The sequence below is a fragment of the Elgaria multicarinata genome, chromosome 7, assembly GCF_023053635.1.
Source record: "Elgaria multicarinata webbii isolate HBS135686 ecotype San Diego chromosome 7, rElgMul1.1.pri, whole genome shotgun sequence".
NCBI classification, from domain to species: domain Eukaryota; kingdom Metazoa; phylum Chordata; class Lepidosauria; order Squamata; family Anguidae; genus Elgaria; species Elgaria multicarinata.
The window spans coordinates 51,075,879-51,101,769 of record NC_086177.1 but is presented as its reverse complement, the minus strand read 5'-3'; the positions used below and the strand labels follow the sequence as shown (position 1 = coordinate 51,101,769).

The 25,891-nt window shown below is 39.0% G+C and overlaps 2 protein-coding genes across 5 annotated transcripts in view; one reads left to right on the top strand and one right to left on the bottom strand.

The window, feature by feature from the left end:
* The window catches only part of IMPA2 (inositol monophosphatase 2), a 288,143-nt gene that overhangs the window by 247,414 nt on the left and 14,838 nt on the right, over positions 1-25,891 (top strand). The gene's annotated exons all lie outside the window — the stretch shown is intronic.
* Positions 1,137-25,731, bottom strand: CEP76 (centrosomal protein 76). 4 transcript variants are annotated; one of them, XM_063130527.1, is made up of 12 exons: positions 25,585-25,731; positions 22,037-22,192; positions 18,834-18,915; positions 18,153-18,377; positions 15,587-15,772; positions 14,740-14,837; positions 12,620-12,748; positions 7,834-8,025; positions 6,955-7,121; positions 5,462-5,795; positions 2,319-2,536; positions 1,137-1,579 (listed from the first exon to the last, which is right to left on the bottom strand). In XM_063130527.1, the coding sequence occupies exons 1-12, from the start codon at positions 25,645-25,647 to the stop codon at positions 1,441-1,443; spliced, it is 1,989 nt and encodes a 662-aa protein (XP_062986597.1). In that variant the 5' UTR covers positions 25,648-25,731; the 3' UTR covers positions 1,137-1,440. The 4 variants fall into 4 exon arrangements, with proteins under 4 accessions (XP_062986597.1, XP_062986598.1, XP_062986600.1 ...); XM_063130529.1 differs by lacking the exon at positions 1,137-1,579 and adding an exon at positions 4,174-4,239 and having other exon boundaries at positions 2,448-2,536; XM_063130528.1 differs by lacking the exon at positions 15,587-15,772.

Here is a 25,891-nt window from a genome sequence, read left to right as displayed (position 1 = left end):
TTATAGTTACTTACAATGAGAAGGCAAGGAAGAGTTGACTGTCCTGGCTACCTTGCCTTGTTTAACAACTCACGCTGGTGCTTAACTCGGTTGTGTCATTGGGGCTGTGACGCTTTGTCATAGAGGCTGAAATTATTATTATTATTATTATTATTATTATTATTTATTTATATAGCACCATCAATGTACATGGTGCTGTATGTACCATGCTTCATCAGCGGGACTGCTTGAACTCAAGTTGCTTTACTGTTTGGTAGCTTTCTGTTTTTGACATAAATCATATTTCATTCAAGGTACGTCTGCATGTAGTTTTTGAAAAGGGCCCAATATTTATTTATTTATTTAATTACATTTATATACCGCCCCACAGCTGAAGCTCTCTGGGAGGTTCACGAAAGCTAAAAACAGTAAACATTAAAAATATACAAAATTTAAAAACTATCAGACATAAAAACAACAGTATAAAAACTGCAGTACCCATTTAAAATAACAATATTCTAGATTTACTGCAGACCCAACCTTTGCAAGCCATCTCCATCTATTTCATCCTGTGCTGAACCCTGTGTATTACTAGTCCAGCTTCAGTAACTATGAACTCCTATGAACTATTAAACTCCTCCCAAGGCACTTCTTCAGAGGTTATCGGGTAGCTACCAGTGATAGGGGCTATTTAGGTGTGGTACCTCAACCCTGGAACATCCCCTCACATAGGATCACTTGGTCCAAGCTGGATTCTTTTTGGTTCCTGGTGAAGATCTTTTTTTTCACCAGGCCTTTTAGATACCAATTTTGATGCAGTGTCTTAATCTGTCTTATGCTCTAACCACCAAAATGTTAAAACAATATTTTGAGAGTGGCAGCTATAAGTTTATGATCATGCACTACAAAAACTCTCTATTTAGTTTGTTATTTTATAGCTTTTTACAACCAAAACACTTTCAAAAGCAAAATACAGTATGGTCTTTCAGCTTTATAATTCTGACAGCAACTGATATTTTTTTTCTTTTTCCAGTCTAGAGATATGAAATATAGAAGGACTGGACAAGAATTTAAGCTTCTGGAAGTCTTTATTTTTGTGAACATAGCTTATATTACAATAAAAATGCATATTTTATTTATAATACATTAATTACACTTTATACAAATATTGTTTCTCATGATATTTTACACACAATCACACAGTCAAAACTCTAACATTATTGTAGCAGGTAGCCTTTAACAAAAGTGTACTATTATATATTAGAATAGTATTTTAGTATTGTCCAATTATCCAAAGCACACTGAGAAATATGTTCCACTAAAACCAATGGTATTTACTTCCAAGTAAATGTGTTCAGGACCAAGATGCAAGCTTTCCATCAGTAATATGCAAAAGTCTTCGACCTCAATGAGGCTTTTGCACAAGTGCACAGGATTTCAGTTAAAAGTGAAAATGAGTTCTTAGAGTACACAACGATATTTGCAAGCAAACATGATCCAAACAGCACATGCCGATTCAGGATATGTGAATACTCTGACACGGACGGCAAGCCGCACTTGGTCCCCTCTACAGCACACTATTTCTTCACAGAAAGGAGACCTATGTGAAGAAACAGAAACGTGAATAACCGCTGTCGCTCACTTGTTATATTTGATTTATTACATTTTGAAAATGGTGAGGATAGTAATCACTACAGGAATGGTTAACCATTATGTTTTTCTCCTCATACCATATCTTTGACATGCCAATGAATACCCTAATTCTATGACCATTACTGTGAATGAAGCCATACCAAGCATAATGTAGTTTTATGGCCTGTCAATAATACCATGTCAGCTGTAACATTTTGTCATAGCAATTGACTTATAGCTGACTCATGACTGACAGCTGACACATCACCTAATAACTATCAACTGACCAGAAAAGGATTTAAATCTGGAATTAAAAACAAGTGGTTATGAGTACAAAACCAACATCCTTCAGTTACACACACAAAAATGATCAATTCTATATTTCAAATCATAATGATTAAATGGAGTGTCATATGTTCATGGAAAGAGAACCGAATGATGAAGTTATTTTTCTTTTGTTTGTTTGCTAAACTTACGGTTAGATATACGAATATATAACCTTATTCTTAAGTTTCATGCTATTTTATGTTTCTTTTCTCTTGTACGACAATAATATTAGCTTTTTTCTATTTTGTCTGAACTAATATTGAATCTTATAAATTCAACCTTACAGAATTACATACAAAAGTCGACACTGGATATTTCTATTATATGTAACTATATACATTGTTATATATAAAAAAGTGATGCAGAAGGGGAAGTTTTACCGAAGACATGCAGCAAATGCTCTCCTTGCATTTTTGTACACAAAGTGGATGGGGAATCCTTTGAACGTATGACCATCTGGTACTGCTCTCCTGATGGCATCTTGAAACTCTTCATTTCCTGAAGAAATGCTTGTGGTACGTTCAAGTTCATAGGCTGCCAAAGCTGGTGACAAGAGGTAAGATAGCTGGTCATCCCAGACTGTTGCAAGTCCAAGGTCCTGTATGTTGAATCACATAAAGAATAAGGGGTAATTAGGATCAAAGGACATAACTGGTTGGTTAACATTCATAATGGATTAAAAGGAGCAAGAATATGTTCAGTCAGAGAATTTTAGAAATTAAAGCTAGGAAGTCAGGAGGTACCACAATTACCACAAAACTGCACTTTTAATTAGAATTCCACCAATACGTATTCAGAATATTATTACTACATAGCAGGACTTTAAAAAGGTCTAATTTACAAAATAATTGCTGACTTTGCTGGGATGTATTTACATGAAGGAACAAGGGAAGAGTCACATGTACAAAATAACCTTTGCACCTGCCTTACCTGACCTGGTGCCTTCCTGAACTTTTGAACTACGACTCCCAGCATTCCTTGCTATTAGCTATGCTGTCTGGGGCTGATGGGAGTTGTTCCAAAATCTCTTGAGGGCACCTCTGGGAAAGGCTGGTCTAGGCAGATTACTCTAGTGGGTTTCTTCACCTCTTCAGATTTGTGTTTTTTTTAAAAAGTTACAAGGGTTAATAAAAGCAACAAGTGACAGAATAAAAGGCGAGAAAATTGCAGTATGCATCATCTGCATTTGCTCATTTCAACCAGGATGTATTACAATGGGAACAAGCCACTGACAAATAGGAGGAAGGGGGAAAGTTAACGGGGGAAACTACTGCTTCTAATCATGACTCCTTATCCTACACAAGTAAACTTCTGCTACTTGAAACCAGCATTACACCTCTGAATTCTCAAGGATGAAGAATACACTAAAACTTTCTGCCCAAACAAGCTAGCTAATTCATAGGAAAGACATGATTACCCACTTTTCATCTCAAGGGGTACAGTAAAGGAACTTTACCTCATGTTTTTGTAGCATACTGAAACAACCTAAGGTATCAACTACATAAGAAAATAAGTCCCCAACTAGGAGCTATGAGAAACATTTGATTTACTCAAAAGCTACTTGGAAAAGAGGAACCAGAACAGATGAATTCTTTTTAAATGCGATTCTTCAGCAAACTGCTTTGCTTTATTGTATACAGGAAAGATTATGGGCAGTATCCCATTTGGCACTAGTGCTAATGTAAATTATGTTATGCTAGCGTAAGTTAACTCTAGTGTGACACCAATAGTGCTTGCTGCTGTGATGGTTTTCTGGAAATTTATTTATTTATTGCATTTCTATTACTGTCCAATAGCTAAAAAACCCGTCATGCCAGCAAACATTATTGATGTTGTGCTAAAGGTAAATTACACTAGAGCAACATAATTTATGTCAGCACAAATGCTGAACAGAATACTGTTCTAAGATATAATCTTTTAAAAAATCTTTATTATTCTTTTTCCTGCTGTGCCACTTTAAGACACTGGCATTGGTGGTGGGAAATCTGATTATGTGAAAATTAGTATAACAGCATTCCTGTGAATATGAAAGGTTTAAAAAAAACTTGATGAAGAAATGCTTAGTAGTGTATGGAAAATTAGATATCTGATGACCAAGCGCAATTGAGGATATGGTATGCTTTAAGCAGAAGCTTTCTGTTGTTCTTGGCTGAGATAATTTAAGATAATTATATGAATAAAATTTAAATGCACCCTGAAGAGTCCGTTGACTAAACAATTTTTTTCATTTCCTACCCTAGTGGGTAATCCAGCATAGTAGTATTTGCCTGGAGTACATTCTCAGATGTGTACTTCACTGTCCTGTAGGGAAAAGGCAGTGTTTAGCTTTTCCTCCCTGACCCCCATTCTCTAAACTCAGTCCTTTGGCTCTTTTGAATAATCTACTGAGCACTTCTCATTAACATCAATTAGCTGAAGCTACAGTGATTCATTTGCAGCCCTCCCTGTTATATTTCTATGTAGATTTGTTGACTAGAATTTACCTAAATTTAAAAAAAGAAAGGAAGAAATGAACTATGAATCAGATTTACTCTAACTACTCAAGAAAATTAATTCCTTGGTAAGTCTCTCAAACTGACCTAGTTAACTACCATGATATACCAGAATAATATGGTATAGTTTGAATCTCACCTTACTGTGGCCATGGTCACTTCCAACACTTCTTTTACTCATATTAAAATAAATATGATTTTAAATATTTTTTAAATATTAAAAAGTACGAATAAAATTTGAAGATCACACAAAATAGGTAACTTACATATATCCTAGAGTTAACATCTTGAAAAGGTATTAATATGGAAATTAAAGGTAAAAAGCATAGATAGGAGTAGTTTAAAAGCCACAAGAAGTGTTTAGGAAGTACAGATATAAGCTTAAATCCAGTCTCATGCAAGCAAACTTCCTCTTATTCTCCTCACTATACAGCCCTTAAATCTGTTTCAGAGGTCCTCCAACCATCTGCAGCTAATTTGGGGAGGAGAGAAACCATTCAGTTTGCAGGTGACCATGACTGGATACAACCCATACTAGTTCAGAACAGAGTACAGAAGGAACAGGAGCCAAGTAAGTTTGGTCTGACGTAAATATAAAAAGTAAAAGGGTTTACAGGTAAACGAAAGTCTGAGTAGGAAACAAGCTGCTTTCAGTCTCTACAAAACGCTGTGCTGATATATAACCAGCATTTAATTGAAGTGTGGATAGTAGCACTACACTTGCTTTGGACACTGCAAAGGCCTGACAATGCACAGGCCACCTTTAAACATTTCACTTGTTAGCATAAAGCCAATGGTAAATACCCGGAATAGCAAAGGAAGGATCTTTTCTTTTCTTTCTTTCTTACATTTCTATATCACCCCAATAGCCAAAGCTCTCTGGGCGGTTCGCAAAAATTAAAACCACAAAATACAGCCTAAATCTATGTGACGCTATCTTTAGACTAGACTTTCTTGACAACTTGAACCTCTATATTTAAATAGGTTAACAACGAGCCCCCACTTCAAAGCAAACATGTAATGACATGTACCTTCCTGTGTTCTGCCACTAATATTCTAAGCTGTAACTCCAGTTCGTTGCTTGCTGCTGCAGCATCAATGGCGGAAGCACAGAGAGGAGGAAAAGGTGGAAGTGCCGTTGTGGCCCCTGGAGAACACACAGATTTGATTGCTTCTCCACTCATCGGTTTCCATTTGGATTCATCATGCAAGTCAAAGGCACAGACTTCTACAGCATCAGAAGGCTGGCAGTTTGCTAAAAACTTTTGATGACTGAAGACACATCCTATTGTTCGGTAAGGATACAGTGGCTTCGGCTGTTCAACAATTGGAGGGTCATCAGGCTTAATAGGATTGTGGATGTACCTGAAAGTTAACAGATATGCTTTAAGGAATTACTTTACATTTTAGTTTTAAACTAACCCCCAACCCCCCAAAATAAAAATAAATAAAGCTGTATAATATACTTTTAAATCTCTACAGACATTGGGCTGGCACACATGTAATGCTGCCAATTGTGCATCTCTATTTGAGAAGCTGAACATGAGCCTCAAGAGTTCACACTTTCATGTCTTTCTATAGCATGAATCCCACACACCCAGGCCTAGTAGTTAAATGCATGTGGCCAAGAGCAACATTTGAGTCCACGTTCACCATCAGGGCAGAGTTTACACACTTTGCTCTCACTGATGAAGTTTTTCTCCTTGGTCCTTATGCCACTATACATTCCATTCAGAAACAGATCGTTCTATTGCTTAACTGCCTTTACAAATGACAATTGTGCATTGTACTGAAAACATTGGTTGAGTTAAAGCAGGGAGAAGAACATAGGTTTTGTATGTGTCACCCAGCTCTTATTGGAGTAATCCTCCCTACTGGGCTACTTCTATTCTCTCTCGCCTGCAATACTCCCTAATCGTATTCTGGAGATGGACTAAGAGTTGTCAGCCTTGCAGTTGTGACATTGTTGGCCATGATTGGTGTTTTCAATATGTGATTGCCAGGGATCTGACTATGGGCCATACATATCACTTGTTGGGCTACTAATTTTGGGAAAAGTAACTGTAATTGGTGCTATTTTTTTTAAAATGTAGTGTTTGCTGAGCAGCTGCTTATTGAGCACAGAATATTGACAAGCTTGCACAGCACTTGCCATTTTAGTGGACTTCTATGTTCTGGCTGACAGTCACATTTTGGACCCCTCAGAAGTTGTTGGACTCCAACTTGTCATCAGCTAGTATTGCCAATGGTCAGGGATAATGGAAGTTGCAGTCCAACAGCATCTTGGGAGGGGGCACAGGTTTCCCACCCCTGTTTTAGACAAACAATAGTCCATGAAATGAACATTTAAAGAGAAACAAAACATATTATCCAAATAAAGAAAAAAATACAGAATTGCACATGATATAACCAGGAATTTATTTTTTTAAAAAGGGTAATATATTGATATAATGCCAAGTCATAGTGTTATGCCTCAACATTCTTAGAATTTGCTTTAATTTTATTATAAAATCTATTTACTTACCTATGTCCTGTTAAACTCTCCCAGAAAGTGATTATTCCATCAATCCCGTAAGTCATTACCCATGTGTGAGGAACACCTTTAGCTTTTGTTCCTACACAAACAAAAGCTTCCAGCCCAAATCCCAGTAGAAGGCTGCACAAAAGGTTAGCATGATCTTCACAGTCACCCTGAACAAGATGATATATATATATATATATAACATGAGTTCATACAGAAAAAAGTAAGGTATCCATTTAAGATTAAGATTTAATAAGTAATGGCAACAACCACAGATTTATAGATGTAAAAAAGCCAAGCAGGAATGAGATGATTTGTTTTAAGTTCATGACTTAAATGCTATCAAATACTAAATAACTTAATATAAACGTTATTGAATATGCAAGTTTAAGAATCCAGGAGATCCTTAATCTTAGGAGCAATCTCCTAGAAGCCAACGTTTCACAGCTTTATACAGAAGTTGTACACTAGCACTTCTTTTTGCTCTTATCTAGCACTACTAGAGAAATTAGTTTGTTAAAACCTACATGAGCAACACCTTGGAAAGTACAATTTGCAACTCTAGTGTAAACAAGCTACATAAAAGACTTTCAAATGGTGGTCATTGTATCACTCTAACAATTTACGTATATGCTGAAGTGCAGGATTTCTGGATACAAGCCATCACCTTTAAAATTGCTTTAAACCATTTTGAATTTCAGTTAACATGTTCTCTTAAGCAATGGTATTATATTATTATTATTATTATTATTATTATTATTATTATTATTTATATAGCACCATCAATGTACATGGTGCTGTACACAGTAAAACAATAAAATAGCAAGACCCTGCCACATAGGTTTACATTCTAATAATTAGGTATGACTTATAAGTTTATACCTTGTTTCTACACAGAAAAGCCAAAAGGGTACACCACTGTTCTTGTTTACTATTTCCTCCGCCAATGATAGGGGCTTTTTCATAACCAAGCACACTGACAAATCTTGCAGCTTGCCTGGGCGTGTCCAGAAGCCGGCCTGCTCGAAGAGGCTTGACATACGAACAAACTGGTCTGTTTATCCCATTTTCATCCTGAATATATATGAAGAGGCAGTTAAACAAAATTCAACAGAAAACAAATCTTTTTGATCTGGGTTCTAGTTCCCACTTGGCCATGGAAGCTCACTGGATGATTTTGGATCACTCATGGACTCTCAGCCCAACCTACCTCACAGGATTATTACTGTGAAGATAAAATGGAGAGGGGAGGATTATGTATGCCATCTTGGATTCTTTAAGGAGGAAAAAGGTGGGATATATATGTAATAAATAAATAAAGATTAGCTGTATCAGAAATACTGTCTGTTATCTTTGCAAAATCATGGAAGACGGATGAAGTGCCAGACGACTGGAGAAGGGCTAATGTTGTCCCTATCTTCAAAAAGGGCAAAAAAAGGAGGAACCTGAGAACTACAGACTAGTTAGTCCGACATCAATCCCTGGGGGATTTTTGGAGCAGATTATAAAGAACTCAGTCTCTAAGCCCCTTGAAAACAATGCTGTGATTACTAGAAGCCAGCATGGATTTGTCAAGAACAAATCCTGCCAGACTAATCTGATCTCAGTCTTTGATTGGGTAACCTCCCTTGTGGACCGTGGGAATGCTGTGGACATAATATAACTTGACTTCAGCAATGCTTTTGACACAGTACCACATGACATTCTGATCAGCAAACTAGCTGAAAGTGGGCTAGATGGAACAACTATTAGGTGGATCCACAGTTGGCTAAAGAATCAGACCCAAACAGTGCTAATCAATGGTACCTTCTCAAACTGTGGGGAGGTAACTAGTGGGGTACCACAGGGTTCAGTCCTAGGCCTAGTGCTCTTCAACCTTTTTATTAATGACTTAGATGAGGATGTGCAGGGAATGTTTATCAAATTTGTAGATGACACAAAATTGGGTAGGATAGCTAATACCCTGGAAGACAAAGCAAACTTCAAAGTGATCTTGATAGGCTGGAGCGCTGGGCTGAAAACAACAGAATGAAATTGAATAGGGATAAATGCCAAGTTCCACACCTAGGAAAAAGCAACTAAATGCACAGTTACAAGATGGGGGACACTTCGCTCAGCAATACTTCAAGCAAGAAGGATTTTGGAATTGTTGTAGATCACAAGCTGAATATGAGCCAACAGTGTGATGTGGCTACAAAAAAAATAAGTGCTATTTTGGGATGCATTAATAGAAGTATAGCTTCCAAATCACATGAAGTACTGGTCCCGTCTATTCGGTAATGGTTAGGCCTCATCTTGAGTACTGCGTCCAGTTCTGGGCACCACACTTCAAGAAGGATGCAGACAAACTGGAGGGGGTTCATAGGAGGGCAACGAGGATGATCAGGGGTCTGGAAACAAAGCCCTATGAGGTGAGATTGAAAGAACTGGGCATGTTTAGCCTAGAGAAGAGAAGGCTGAGGGGAGACATGATAGCAATCTTCAAATACTTGAAAGGTTGTCACACAGAGGAGGGCCAGGATCTCTTCTCAATCATCCCAGAGTTCAGGACACAGAATAATGGGCTCAAGTTACAGGAAGTCAGACAATGGAACCAATGACCTAGGGAGGTTGTGGGCTCTCACACTAGAGGCATTCAAGAGGCAGCTGGACAGCCTTCTGTCAGGTGTGCTTTAAGGTTTTTGGGTTTTTTTGCTTCTTTTTAAATTTTGTTTTAACTGTTTTATTCTGTTTTTATTTTCATTTTACCTTGTACGCCGCTTCGAATTTTTTTCAATGAGGAGCGGTATATAAATATTCTAAATAAATAAATAATAAATAAATTAGGTAGATTCCTGCATTGAGCAGGGGGTTGGACTCCCTTCCAACTCTACTATTCTATACAGCTGCTCTATAATTTTCTTTTCTACACGTGCCTCCACTGAAAACATGGATCAAGGTGTGCAATTCTACAGCAGTTTTAACAACATCAGTTTTTATGGTCACAATCATACTCCAGAGGGCTTTTAAGATAAATGTCACAAACTATCCTTTCAGAAAGCAGAGACAATTAATTACACAATGTCCTATTTAGATCTATGACATACTGCTATAAAAAAAGAGCTAGAAATGTTTTGTTCTTACTAAAAGATTTAAAATGAAAATAAGGCAAGGGCTGTAATCTCTCTCATAGCCCTGTTCATGCCCATATATTTTTCACCAAAGTATTGCAAATTGCTTTATTCCTTGCATTTATATCCTGCTTTTCCTTCAAGGAGCTCATGCTCCTCTTTTCCCATTTAATCCTCACAACAACCCTATGAGGTCAGTTAAGCTGAGAGAGTGTAAATGGCCCAAGTCACCCAATGAACTTTACGTCTGAGCCGAAATTTGAACCTGAATCTCCCTAATGTTATTCCAACATTCTAACCAGTACACCAAACTGACTCTTTTATGTAACCAGAAAAGTCAAATTTCTTTACTGGAACAAAGTATACTTCAAAAGTAGGATTCAGTGGGGCTTACTACTTGCTTATATTGTTCCCTTAGTCTATTTCTCCCCTCACTTCATGGTTCCACCATGTGAGTTTCTGGTCAAATTATTGTCGAGAAGGATAAATGGCCTCAGTGCGCTGGATCCAGACTTGTCCTCTGCAATGGAAAGGGCTTCTTCTGTTTGCAGAGAGAACTGGGATCCAGCAAAGGCTTTCCATTGGAGGAAGAGAGCAATTACCTTGGTTTATTAACCCATCCTCTTGTAGCACCCAGCACTACTATCCACACTTCTGGAGGATCCCCAATTCTCTAGAATAGCCAGTGATGTGGGGTGGAAATTTTTCCAGTTTTTAATTTTTCCACAGAAATCTTTCTGTTTCATATGTTTATTAGTAACAGTGATTGGATGCCAATTGCAAATATGATATTAGGCAAGCTTGGCAGTTTCAAAGTTGTAAAGCATAGGAGGCTGTGGGTCCATATGAGAATTGATATCTCACTTTTGTTCGAACTACCCTGAGGAAAGACCTTAGAGTCTGAAACGCACTGGTAATTATTTTAAATAAACCACATCTTTGTTTTCACCCCTTTGCCTTTGGCTTCCTTCTTGGGGTTCCTTCCCTTTTTTTCCTTTTAGTTTCAAAATTGTAACTGGTATGTGAGAGAATACATACATGTCATTGAAATACATCTATGTCTCAATATGAAATCAAACTAATAAATAGTAACAGAAAAACTGAAGATGCTCCAGAACCTTACGAAAGAGTTGAACTCTGTTGAAATAGATGAGTAGTTGTCAGCATATCATGCACAGTTCTTTGAATCGCTAAAATGAGTGTGTGTCAACAGTTTGGGTTTTTTTCTTCACTTAAAACAATGGAAGTACATGCAAATCTCTTTACATTTTTACACGCATGGGAATAAAAAAAATCTATGTAATTTAACCTTTTAATAACATTAAGTGTACTTTAATTTCCCCCCTCAAATACTTCAGGTCAAATACTTGTGGTGTACTGGGGCAAAATATTAACCTGAGGTACTTTTTTTAAAAAAGCTTTGTTGTTTACTAAATACAAGTAAAATAAAGATGCTAAATTAGATCATTATCTATAGTAGGTGTGGAAAAGTTTTGGCCTACGACTATCAGCATCCCTCACCATTAGCTGTTAGCTAGTGCTGGTGGCAGTTAAAAGCCAAAATGTCTGGAGGGGCACAACTTGCCCACCTCTCAAGAGCATCAGAAAAATTTTCCGATGTAAACTGAACATTTGCTGATGCAAATGACCCAATGCAAATTAGTCTACTTTGCATTGGACAATTTTCCAGAGAATTTTCCAATTCAAAATTTCCAGGAAAACCCGTATCACTGAGAGCAGTTCTTCAAGAGACACCAGCAAGCAGGGGAGAGAAATTGGCAAAAATGGCTGCACTATTTATTTTATTTAAAACATTTATATCCACCCTATATTATTAAGATCTCAGAGCGGTGTACAGATAAAAGCATACAATATAAAACAATAAATATGCACAGTTAAAAACTAATTAAACCATGAACCAAGTTAAAACAATATATAATTTTAAAGCAGTAAAAGCAGTTAAAACAATGTGCCAGTGAGTTTAACCATCAAAGGCTTTGTTAAAAAGCCATGTTTTCACTTGGCGTCGAAATGAAATCAGTGTTGGCACCAATCGGGCGTCCAGGGGGAGGGCATTCCAGTCAGGGTGCCACTGCATTACCCCCTTCCTGCAGTGTGAGCAGAACTCTTGAGCTCAAATCCAGATCCAACCTAGTGGTTATTATTAAGAAATAAATACATTGATATGGACTAGGGACTGAAGGACAAGAAACTATGCTGATCACATCTTACCAACACTGCAATGGAAGCCCTACCCCAGAAGTGTAACTTCCCTTCTAATGTGTTTTCTCAATTATCTGGATCGTGGTCAATTAGTATAAATGAACAGGAAACAGAGGAAAAGTGTTTCAAAGTAGTAAAATTAAAACGGCTGAGACTTATGAGGTAGTATATTCTGTAGAAACATAGCAGTCTGACAAGACACAGTTCAAAACATTCCATTCCCCATCAATAAATATAATATCGGCTTGTACAGAAAACCAGGACATTCAGGGTTGTACTTTTCATCCACAAATTATGTCTACAGTAAGAATCAAGAAAACATGGAGCTGACAAACCTGTGCAAAAATTTTCACCAGTCTTGTGTTGTGTGAAGTCCTTATCTGCAGGTATTCTCTCCACCACTGCTTAGCATACACAAGAAACAAACGTTCCTTTTCTGCTGTTTTCTGGCGTTCTAAAGTAAACTGCAGTTAAAAACAACCACCAATGAATATTTATCATGCTATGTTCTTCATACCTTTTTTTAAAGTTAGATTCTCCATTAAGCAATATTTGCCAAGCTAAATCACAGCTGAACATAAAATTGTGCTACTCAACAAAAAGTATAGCAAGTCTTAATATTCAATGTACGTATTACATGTCTTACTGCATTTCTGACTCAACTTTTAACTATTCAGGCAAAATTGCACCTGCATCACAAAGAATAGTTCTCCTTTATTACTAAGACACAATTGTGGCAAAATAATTAAAGTTGAGATACAAGAACGCTTATGGCTTGATTCACAGACTTGATGTGCCACTACTAAATGAGGAGGATAGGGAACATTGCAGCATGCCAATCTAGTATTGCCAGTAGTATGTTACTTAGGATCACTGAGCAGGTTCAGAGGAGTGAATAGTATCTGCTATGCAGTCAGTGGGAATTCTTTGTCCTCTTTCTGGATCCATGCCCTGCAACTTCCCAACAGGCTGAACTTGAGGTTCAAGAAAGTGGCCTTTGACGCAGAATGAGAGCCTGCAATTTATGTAAGTGAAATAATAACATAAAAAGGGCCCTGCTAGATCAGACCAAAGGTTTATCTAGTCTAGCATCTTATTTCCCACAGTGGCCAACCAGAAACATCCCAGGGCATTCACAGGACTGCTTCAGTGTAGCTAAAAAGAGCTCTTTAGATCCTGGTTATTGTTTTCTATTAAGACTCAATACATAGTTGATTATTTGGGACTATTCCAATGCTATAATTGGCTTTGTCTAAAATTAAAATGTGTCCTGGCACGTTTTCCTCCTAGCAGAATACTCAGAAACTTACATATTAAAACTTGGCTTTGAAGCAACAATCTGCAGCAATCTTCCTGGACATTATTTTAAAAAGAAGATACAGTAGATTGATTTCAATAGCTCTGAACAAGGGGCTAGGTGATTTATGTTCTATAAACAGACTTGAAGAAATAATCCCAGGTTTGAAGTAAGTAAATCATGCTACAGTAGTAATACAGTACAGTTATTGTGCTTTATTGTGTTTTAATGCATTGTTTTATTATTGTTTTAATCACGTTTTAGTTATTGTGCTAGAGCAGTCTTCTCCAACCTGGTGCTCTCCATAACTTTTGGCCCACAACTCCTATCAGTCCCAGCACGGCCAATGGTCAGGAATGCTGAGAATCGTAGTCCAGAGCTTCAGGAAGGCACCCGGTTGGAGAAAGATGCTCTAGGGGGCTTGTTAATATTGAAACTAATAACAATTATAGCCCTGCAGTAAGTAGAACCAGGGATACAAATAAAACAGCAGATAGAGAGTGCCCTCTGGTGCCAGTCTTGTTTGTCACAATATTAAGTACAAGTATCAAAGCAATACAAAAAAAAGGCCATTTACTTCCCACAAAGCTACATACTTTATTCCAGATGTATCCCTCCTGAATGGAGTGCATTAAACAACAATAAGGGCTCATGATGCTTCCTTCCCATCTGAAATCTAAATTTTATGTATAGTGCTTTGTAATAAAGCACTATATAAATGATGCTGATGCTATTAGACAGGTCTTAAAATGTTAATATTAATGAGGGACAGAATTAGGTGAATAGCAAGACAGCACAGATGATACACCGGCATGCTTTTGTTGTGAAAGAGGGCAAGATGTCTGGATGGACAGTTACAATCATTCACAACACAATAGTACCAACTCCCACAGAAAGTTCAGGTGACATAAAGTTTGCTCTGATCATTCCCCAAACAAAACAGGTCCATGCATGAACCAGAGTGATGCCTTCTTATTCCATTGTAACATGACATCCGTCTTGATTCAGTCAGGAAAGAGACAATTTCATGATAGATTGCAATACAAACACAAATTCAACTGTCCTGTTTGGAATAATATTAAATCAAGCTGAATTCCAATAACACTAACATTATTTATCATAACATATGAAAGAGTACATATATAAATTTGGGCTTACTTGAGTATTAACTATTTCCTGAGAAAGTGTTTTATTTAGCTTTGGGTACATCTCAAGTTTGATGTTAAGTATTCCAACAGAAACCTTTGATTCTGTACCTTTGGACCAAAATATATAGCTTGTTAAAAAGAGAAGTAGATATTGTAATAGATCAGGCATTCAAATAACATACAAAAGATTATTTTGATAGATCAGGCATTCAAAGGGCCCACCAAAGACGATGACCATATATTATTTATATTTAAAACCAATTTTAGGACAGATAGGATTATCTCCAATGCTGAGCATCTGCCAGTGGAAAGGAAAAAGTTGATGGAACGGATTTTCCTTCTCCCCTCCTGGGCCCACCCCCCAATCTAGTCTGGAGGGTTGGGGGGTCCTCTAGAGTAGATTGGAGGGCACGGTGAAATCCTGTTGCAAGAGTTGAAGACTGCTTACATAATATTGGACTTAACTCACACATTCTGATGCAATTGTCTTACTTTGTAGCATATGAGCCAGTTTTACCAAAGCAACATTTTAAACTGTATTAGGTCAATATGGACTACTAGAAATGAGCAAAATAAAAAATAAAATGGTGGCGGGGGTGGGGAGGGAAACTCCACAAGTCAGACTGAGGATTCCTTTATTATGAAGACAGCAGACTAAATGAAAGGTCAAGCGGGGGGAAAGGTTTTGAAGTTGTATCCTGAGGTGCCATTCTGTTCCTTCTTCATGAATGTTATAAATAAAAGTGTTTTGGGGGATCTAATTTCATAAAGTAAGTGAAAATCATTACTGCTCCCATCTCCTTTTTGACCCTTCCTTATAGTATTTTTTCTGCTGTTAAAATAGTTTTTAAACTTACCTACACCCAGAAGTTCAACAGCAACGTTTGTTATTCTGTTCTCTGCACTCAGGACAGATCGCCACTCTAAGAAATAGGATGCTACTAATGTGGTCTCACCAAATGTGTCTGTTTTGATCAAGACAATATGCACGGGATCACATATTGATAGCATAGTAGTTGCATCCACCATTTTACTTCCTTCACCTGACAACGATATATCAAAATAACGTTAACAAGAAATTTCAGTTAAAAACATTTCCTAATCATATTGCCATTATGCATTTGTAGAGACTGGATTAAAGACCCTAAAGAGTGTTCATAGTTGTTAATTACATGAAAGGTATTACCTTGACACTTCCACTGAAACAACAATACCAACTGATCAGAGCTCACTAATGTCCAGCAAAACCAGCCTCTGTGATAGTGGTGGTAGATTTATGTGGAAAAACAGCCAGATAGGAAATGGGTTAGCCACCTCATTCCCTCCTCCATTCAAAATCACTACTTCCCAAGGCTGTACTTCATAAAACAAACAAAAAACAAAAAAGGGCTTTGCTACAGACATTTCCATGTGGGTAGCAACTGCAATGGGATCCAAAATGGTGGAGCAGCATCTATCAGAGGGCTGCAAGTTCTTAGAACATGTTAAGAAACCAGATATCCTAGGTGGTCCTCCCCAAAGTCTGCAGCAGCACATTAGGCATGTGTGAGATTCAGATTACAATCTATCAGTTACCTGCTCAGTGAAACTTTGGGTAGAGCTTCTCAAACATTTTGAAAATAAGTCTACTTGAAAAACTTACTGCACAATCTTATACCGTATTTCTTCGATTCTAAGACACACTTTTTTCCCTAAATAAACAGCTCTAAAAATGGACTGCGTCTTAGAATCGATGGCGTCTTAGATTCAAAGCAATATGCTAAGAGGAAAAGAGGAAGCTCCTGCAGCAGCCTCCAGCCATGTGAGCGAGGAGCTGGTTGGGTAAGCTCCTGGTTTTTTGTTAGGCAAATTTATTCGTAAGTCCCATCGATTTCCATGGGACTTACTCGCGTGTCGTCGTCCCCTGGTGCACAGACAAGTAAAGAGCGGGACTGGAGAGTTAAGTTTACTCTTTGTTTCAACGCCCCCCTTCTTCTCTCACAGAGGGAAAAAAGAAAAGGACAGAACCATTAGAAGAAAGCGCGGTGGGGGGGGAGGAGGTTGGCTGGGCGGTGAGGGAAGTAGTATTTCTTTGATTCTAAGATGCCCTTTCCCCCAAATAAACATCTCTAAAAATGGGGTGTGTCTTAGAATCGAAGAAATATGGTATGTGTCTACTCATAATTGTCCCATTGGATTCTATGAGGCTTGCTTTAAAGTAAGTGGGTATAGGGTTGCAGCTTCAAGATGCTGCCAGATGGGCTTTGATAGCACTGTTGCCCTGCCTCATTCACAAAATTTTATGAGGGCTCAAGATGATATTGTCTTCCACTTGTAACCCTCCTGCGTTTTTCCACCACTTCTTCAATGTTTTTTTCTTTCTGTGGAAAATCCATTAAGAAGAAAAAGATGGACTTTGTTCACAATGCCTTCTGACTAGTAGTGCTAGGAGCCCTCCATCTTGAAGTATCTTCAATGTACCTTCTGAGCCGCCAACCCAGCCATTGCTTCTGCAGGTGAGCACACAGGATCCACAAAATTGCTGCATGCATACAGCCTACAGCTATGTGTATAAGGATCTATGGATGGGGACATTTATCCAACACCAGCATTAGAAGAGTTAGAAAAAGGGTGTGATAGAAAGGCGTGATATTTTTAATCAATTTTTAAGACAAAAGAGGCTTGTATAAAACCAGACAAACACCATAACAACAGGCTATAGTTGATGTCGCTCATGTCCTGCTTATGGCTTTCCTGTTGACAGCTGGTTGGCCACTGTGTGAACTGAATGCTGGACTAGATGGACCCTTGGTCTGATCCAGCAGAGCTCTTCATATGTTCTTATGTACTCATATCATTTTCAACCCCACCAATGGCAGATACCACTCCGACATTGATGTTCAGAAGACATGCTAAGCGACGGTAGTTAAGCATTTTGAGTTAAACATTATGGCTTAGCTGTCATGTGAACCATGACTTAGCATGTTGTGTGAACTGCTCCTACATAACCAAGGTTTAAACACACTCACTAACCATTTGCTGCAAAAGGGTTAGCAGCATAACCATGCCTTAGCATGTTGTCTGAACAGGAACAATGTGAAAAAAGTGAGAGCACATGTACTCTCAGATCTGCCAGATGACAAGACAAGCAACTTGAAGTGTGGAAAATACACACTCATTTTGCTAACATCACAGTTTTTAACTACCATGCATACAATTTTTGAGTTATTCACCTTCAAGGCCAGGGCTGCAAATCTGTGAAGTAACTCATAATCAGGAAAACTGGTGGATTTTGACACAAGGTAGAGTCTGCATAACTCTAAGACTCTGCCATGAAATTCTGCATGTTAAATTTTTGGGAGAGACTATCATATTACTATTATAAAAAAAACTATATATTGAACATTCCTGAAGTACTCATTTTATGAATATACACTTCCTTACCTAAGGTATCCTTATATACTTCAAGTAGAAAGCCATCACTGAAATCTGGTTCACAGGCACATGGGACAGGTTTAGAGCGAAAACGTTGGTTTCGAAAATGTAAGCAGAGAGTGAAGGTAGAACAATTTTGACCAGGTAAAGGCTCAGGTTCCTGCAGATGTTCTAAAAATGCTTTTCCACCCAAAACCTGAACGTAAAGATACCTTCTTGTTGGGTCAATATTTGCTGCAAAGTGTAGCAATAAATATGAAAGGGTTACAAACAGTTTGAAGCAAACTTATATCGTAACAATAAGCTTTTCTTGCAGGGATCCCATTTCAAAATAAGTTTTAGAAAGATTGCTTAGCAAGTTAGCAAGCTTTAAAATGTTTATCTAGTATTCATTGCAAACATTTAGGAGTTTTTTCCCTATTGAATCTTTACAACACACATAGAACAAAATAAATATGTTTGAATTTGATCAAATAGGGTCAGTTAAGATCGACTTCACTAGGGATACACATCACATCTATATATCAGGGAAAACATCAACATTGTCCACAAAACAAGTGCGTCCAAAATAGAAAAAAGAGGATTAAAAACTATATCAATTATACAATATATTAATTATACAATGTTTGTTACTTGCTTTTTAAAGCATCTAAAAAGTAGTAAATAAAATAACATTAATGCGTAACGTACTTTTTTTTAACACTGCTGGATGTCTGTCAACAAAATGCGTAGAGGGTTTTGGTGTTGAAGTCATTTCCCTGTCATTCGTTTCCTAGGATTACATTAAGACAAAATTAAGGAAATCCATCAAATCAAATTCTCTAAAATCCTTTCATTTTGTGTGAATGTAGGTGGGTGGAGAAACCAAGGAATACATTCTGCTCTGTCCAAGGGACACTTCACATGACACAAGAAGAATGACATAATAAAGGGGTCACAGCACAGGGAAATATGGTCATTTGGGAGTTCTACATAATACTTTGCTATAGCAAACGTGTAGCTTAAAAATACAGATTTGTAGTAACTGCATTTCCTTGGCTTCTACAATGAAGGTAAATGTTAAAATGAAGAAGCGACCCTAGGACTTCTTTAATTCAGAGACTATGCAGCCATTACTACCATGGTCCTTTAATGAAACTATCTGAAATTGACAGAGCCATCTTAAGCTAAGAGATCCACTGTAGTGGAGCTCCACCAGGGTAGCCCTGGCAGCCTCATTTGTCCATAGAAATTACACTAGCAGCAACCAACTTGGACCCAGCCCACAGAACATACCCATGGCATGTCAAGCAACAGCAAATGCCAATGAGGGACTACCACCCACCGCACACACATCCTCCTATCACCAGCATCACCTACTCACATAGACTGCCCAAATAGCCAAAAGGCTTGGGAGATTAACAGCAAGCCAGCTCACAGCAGTGCTGCTTGCTATTGCAGCAACACACAATACCAGGACGTTGTAGGTTGAAATCCCACGTGGAGCCCCATTCTGCCAGTCATTTTTGCCCCAAGTAATCTCAACCACAAATCCCATGAAAGGCACACAGTCCTCCCATTTACATGACAATACAAAGCACAATATCTGGTAGTGCAAAAGATCAAATGTTTATTATGAGACAGAAAACTGAATCCCACCCCCACCCTGGTAATACACCCTAGTAATAGGTCCTGGAAGCAGAACGAGGGCAGGAAGGAGCATGGCACTACATAGGACTACACCTACATCGGGCAGGACCATCCATCATGATGAAGGGAAAGCTCATGGCACCTCCTTGCAGCCAATTTTAAGGCAATGGTCATATCAGGCATATCAAAGAGGTCTAGCTAAAAAGGCTGTCTGAATCAAATATTTATTTATTTTATTACATTTATATACCGCCCCACAGCCGAAGCTCTCTGGGCGGTTTACAACAATTAAAAGCAAAGTTTGCTTTTAATCTATTACTAGCAGGCAGGTTGACCTGGGGAAAAGAGAACATTATGAAAAAAAATCTTGTTCAATAAGGTTCATGTCCGAGACAGGTCTAAACCACAGAGAACAAGTTGAAAAACTTCTATAGCACTGAGAAATAAAAACAAGACATCAACAAATATGAATAAATATGAAGAGGTGGGATTAAAAGAGTACAGTAGCCACAATACAGTAAGCATGTTTGAGTGTAAAACTACAGAAGAGAAAATATTGAGTGGAGTCGTTCCCAGCAGAGGGTAACCTCTGCTAGTAGAAAGCTGTTTTGTTAATGTATGCACTATACTTTGTCTTGTTCTCTTTCCCTGTTTTTACCTTTGTCAACAAATACAATGGTATCAATTTCCTTCTATAATTGTTCTTAAATACATTTCTTGGTTAATACATGTTTAAAAATATAGCATGTGAGGCTCTATTCACAAAGTGCTGTCTGTGAACAACTCAGCCTTTCTCAGCATCAGAAGAAAGAGGTGGCTATCAAGGGTCACTAGTCCTGACAGCTATGTGATACCTCCACCATCAGTATCAGTTGCTGAGGAACATGAGCGGGAGGATGCTGTTGCACTATTGTCCTGCTTGTGGGTTCCTGGCCAACAGCTGGTTGGCCACTGTGTGAACAGAATTCTGGACTAGGTGGACTCTTGGTCTGATCCAGCCAGCAGGATATAAGGGCCTGCCATGACTAACACGAGGTCTGCTTAATTAGACTTATTATCCTTTTAAAAATTCTTACATACAGTCCGTGTCCATCTCACTTCATGGGCATTGCTACTGCAAGGTGGGTGTCCCATGAATTTCTATTCACATCCAGCAGAGCCTAGGGCTGCATAGAACATGCCAAGGAGATGCAGACAGAGCTTAGCCAACTCCATCTTGCAGGGTGGCACTCACAGAGCACACCTGCTCAGTCAGGGCCTCCAACCCCCCCACCCCCAGCCAGATGGTTGTTGTTGTTGCATTTATAGCCCTCCTTTTTCCCTCTAAGGAACCCAAAGCAGTGTACATAACCCTCCTCCTCTCCATTTTATCCTCACAACAACAACAACAACCCGGTGAGGTGGGTTGGGATGAGAGTCTGTGACTTGCACAAAGTCATCCAGTGGGTTTCCATGGCCGAGTGGGGGACTAGAACCCGGATCTCCCAACTCCCAGTCCAACACTTTAGCCACTACACCATACTGGCTCTGAGCATCAAGCAGCAGCAGATTCTTAACAAAAGAGCCTGGACTTGATCCTCACCTGCTCAATCTGCCCAACCTGAAATGCTCAGCAGAAGAAACCAGGCAGGTAGAGAACCACGAGGCTCAAGGAAAGGTGGGGCAAGTACATCCCTGCCTCCAATTATCGTTCCCATTTCCCTGCTCCACAGGAGCCTCCTCCAATTGCATCCCTCTCCACAGGTCTCCCCTGCTCAGATCTCCCAACACCGTCAGAGGCAGTCATTGCTGCCATGTATATCCTCCTGGCTACATATTGGCAGTGTTTTACTGTGGTTAGTTGCTGGCTTAAGCTGCATCCAGAGCTCCATCATGTCCAGATGGGTATGGTAGGTGGGAGTGGTCATTTGGAAGTTGTCCCCCCACCCATTGAATTTAATTGTGGAGAATTTAGTTACACATGTTCGATGTGGATGTCGCTTTGGAATTGAATGGGTTTTGCTGCCATGTTGGCGGAGGGGATCTGCAGGCAGAAGCCAGGTGAGAGGACACCTCTGCCTTATCCTAATTCCCTCCAGCCAGCAAATTTCCAAGTTAGAATTGCATTGTTATTAATTATAGTATAAAAAGGTAATCACATGTGTACAACCTTCTTAATCATTTTGCACCACAATGAAACCAATCATAAGTGATTTTGTACACTTACACTATGCCATGAGTATTTTGTATCAGTCCAGAGAACTTTTTCTTCAAATTATACTCACATTTACAAAGTTAAGCTCTTTAATAACATCATCAATGATTCCTCGCCGTATTAGGGCTCTCATTAGATCTTCTTCAGATAGCTGCTGATGTTGAGGTGCCAGTTCTTCACGTATGGTCTCAGCAAGAACTTCTCGGATCCTACTGTGGACATCCATCTATATAGAAATGTTTCTGTTAAAGTATGAGGTGCATGTCCTGAATGATATTTTGCCCAACTTTGAACAAGGTGGTTCCAAAAAGGAGAACCATTTTTGATTATCCTTTAATTAATAACTATATGAATGATCTCTCAGTAGAAGCATAACTTGCCTTAAATAGAAACTTGTGTCTCGATCAGTGGTAGATTAATGTCTATTTATTGGCACTAAATAAATGTTAAGTAGCAGCAGCTAACAAAAACTCAATTCTTACAATTATTCTGATCAAGAATTTCCTGCTCCTCGAGGAGGGCACAGAAGCCTTACATGAGAGCCATCTTCAATAGCTCTCAACTCTTCCTAGTTTTACTAGTTGCCTCATTTTTGAAAGTACATACAATTTTCCTGGAAATAAATGCCATAGAACTCAGTGGGGCTTTCTTTGAAAAAAGATCAGGCCGCTATACTTGTAATGCACAGCCCACATGCTATTTACAATGGCACACAGTAGAAATCAACAAACATAAATGTGTTTGTTTGTAATTGGGATTAGGCTTTTAGCACAGTTTGTAATTTTTACTAAATTTAACTAAAGAGTTGCAATGATAGTATTCTTCCAAACAAGTTCCTGCCCAGCTTTTACTCTATTAATAGTTTGATTTTCAAGCACCAAGAGTAATGAATATATGGTAATACTTGGTAAACCAGATCTCATTATAAACATAAAGTCTGCTTCTTTTCTTATCTCTGCAGAAAAGTTTAGTAATAATGTTTATCTGGAAGGTTATATTTCAGACCACTTATATCTTTTTACATGACATTTATTTCTTAATGTGCATTAGACACATAGGTATTTGATCATAAGAAGTGCCCTGATGCTGGATCAGACCAAGGGTCCATCTAGTCCAGCACTCTGTTCACACAGTGGCCAAACACCTGTTGCCCAGAGACCAACAAAGCAAAACATGGTGCAACAGCACCCTCTCACCCATGTTCTCCAGCAACTGGTGCACACAGGCTTACTGCCTCAGTTACCAGAAGTAGCACATAAACATCAGGGCTAGTCACCATTGATAGCTTTCTCCTCCAGGAATTTATCTAACCCCCTTTTAAAGCCATCCAAATTGGAGGCCGGCACTACATATTTTCGTAGTGAATTCCAAAATTTAACTATGTGCTGTGTAAAGAAGTACTTCCTTTTATTTGTCCAGAATCTCCCACCAATCAGCTTCATAGGATGACCCCGAGTTCTAATATTTTGAGAGGGAGAAAAATGTCTCCCTATCCACATTCTCCACACCATGCGTAATTTTGTACACCTCTATCATGTCTCCTCTTAGCCTCCTTTTTCCAAGCTGAACAATCCCAGATGTTGTAACCTTCCCTCATAGGCGAGATGTTCCAGCCCCTTAATCATTTTAGTTGCCCTTTTCCCAGCAATATATATTTTTAGGTGTGGTGACCAGAACTGTACACAGTATTCTAAGTGTGGTTGCACCATAGATTTGTATAAAGGCAGTATGATACTGGCCATTTTATTCTCAATTCCTTTTCTTATAATGCCTAACATGGAGTTTGCCTTCTTTACAGCTGCCGCACACTGGGTTGACATTTTCATTGAGCTGTCCACCACAACTCCAAGATCCCTCTTCTTGTTTGGTCAGATTCCATCAGGTTATACTTGAAGTTGGATTTATTTATTTTTTTGCCCCAACGTGTTTCACCTTGTATTTTGTTTGGGAGCTAGTACTGATTCTGACAAATGAAAATGTTTACATCTTATGGAATGTTATTGCCAGTACCAGTTACTGACAGTCTAGAATGGTATGCTTGGGTCACCTTTATTTATTTATTTATTACATTTCTATACCGCCCAATAGCCGGAGCTCTCTGGGCGGTTCACAAAACCTTTGACTCATTGTTAAGGCCTGGACCACCTGTTAGCAACCACTGTTCTATAGCTGAACATATTCCAAAATAAGGAAGATACTTTCAGCTCAGAGCATTTGCCACTCTTGGTTTTTGACATACATTTATAAAAAAGAGTTGGTGAAATTGACAATTTTACTGCATAGTGTCCTAAATCAGTTATGGCCACAACCTGGTGCCCCTTTCCAGTTAGGCTGTTGTTTAACACAACTGGAGGGCACAAGGTTGGGAGAGGCTTACTTATGTTATGTATGCATAACTGGGTTATGAATATATGGGTTGGTTATTTTTTTGTTCCAGACAACAGGAGAGCAACCCAGTTCATCTTATAATTACTTTAAGAAATGAAGTCTATGTTTCGGCATGTTTCACTAAAACAAGCGGAGGTGGTGCAGGGAGTGTTTATCAAATTTACAGATGACACAAAATTGGGTGGGACAGATAATACCCCGGAAGACAGAAACAAACTTTAAAGTGATCTTAACAGGCTGGAGTGCTAGGCTGAAAACTACAGAATGAAATTTAATAGGGATAAATGCCAAGTTCTACATCTAGGAAAAAGAAACCAAATGAACAATTACAAGATGGGGGATACTTGGCTCAGCACTACAAATGAGAAGGATCTTGGAATTGTTGTAGATCACAAGCTGAATATGAGCCAGCAGTGTGATGTGGCTACAAAAAAAGCAAATGCTATTTTGGGATGCATTAATAGAAGTATAGCTTCCAAATTGCAAGAGGTACTGATTCCTCTCTATCTGGCACTGGTTAGGTCTCATCTTGAGTATTGCGTCCAGTTCTGGGCACCACACTTCAAGAAGGATGCAGACAAGCTGGAGCGTGTTCAGAGGAGGCAAACCAGGATGATCAGGGGTTTGGAAACAAAGCCCTATAAAGAGAGACTGAAAGAACTGGGCATGTTTAGCCTGGAGAAGAGAAGATTGAGGGGAGAGATGATAGCACTTTTCAAATACTTGAAAGGTTGTCACACAAAGGAGGGCCAGGATTTCTTTTCGATCATCCCAGAGTGCAGGACATGGAATGATGGGCTCAAGTTACAGGACGCCAGATTCCATCTGGACATCAGGAAAAACTTCCTGACTGTTAGAGCAGTGCGACAATGGAATCAGTTACCTAGGAAGGTCCTGGACTCTCCCACACTAGAGGCATTCAAGAGGCAGCTGGACAGCCATCTGTCAGGGATGCTTTAAGGTGGATTCCTGCATTGAGCAGGGGGTTGGACTCGATGGCCTTATAGTCCCTTTCCAACTCTACTATTCTATGACCTTTCTTCACCATTAAAAACAACCAGAGGCGAGTTATTACAACTGCATGCCTTAAGTTTGCAGCAGCACTAGCAGCGCTCTCCAGAGCGTATCTATCAAGATCTTCACTCCACTAAAGGGCACAAATAACATACAGAGACATGCATTTATTATTATTATAGGATTTGCTGGCTTTGTATCTCGAAGAGTCCTCACCTTCGTCAGCTGCTGGTGAATGAGTTGTTTCAGTTCGGAGGCTTTCTCCGGGGGCAAAGCCATGGCTGGCAGCGGCCACTACGGTATCTTAAGGGGGCGCTGGAAGCAGCAGGGCGCTAACTCAGCGGAACCCCTCAGGAAGAAGGCATGAAATAGGGACACAACCCCCTTGCATCTACAACTCCCGCTCTCTCACCCGCCTCTTCTCTGTCTCAGCTTTTGAAAAGCACCCATTGGCTCGGGCTTCAGCCAATCAGCAACTGGCAGCCCCGCCCACAGCCGGGCAGCGGCCTACCGCCGCAATGGG

Excerpts from the sequence above, each read along its gene's own strand:
- CEP76 (XM_063130527.1), bottom strand. The coding sequence starts at position 25,647 with ATGGCTTTGCCCCCGGAGAAAGCCTCCGAACTGAAACAACTCATTCAC. Across the intron at positions 18,916-22,036 it reads AAGAGCTTAACTTTGTAAAT|GAAACGAATGACAGGGAAAT; the intron begins GTGAGTATAATT and ends ATGTAATCCTAG. Across the intron at positions 18,378-18,833 it reads TCCAGCAGTGTTAAAAAAAA|CAAATATTGACCCAACAAGA; the intron begins GTACGTTACGCA and ends TACACTTTGCAG.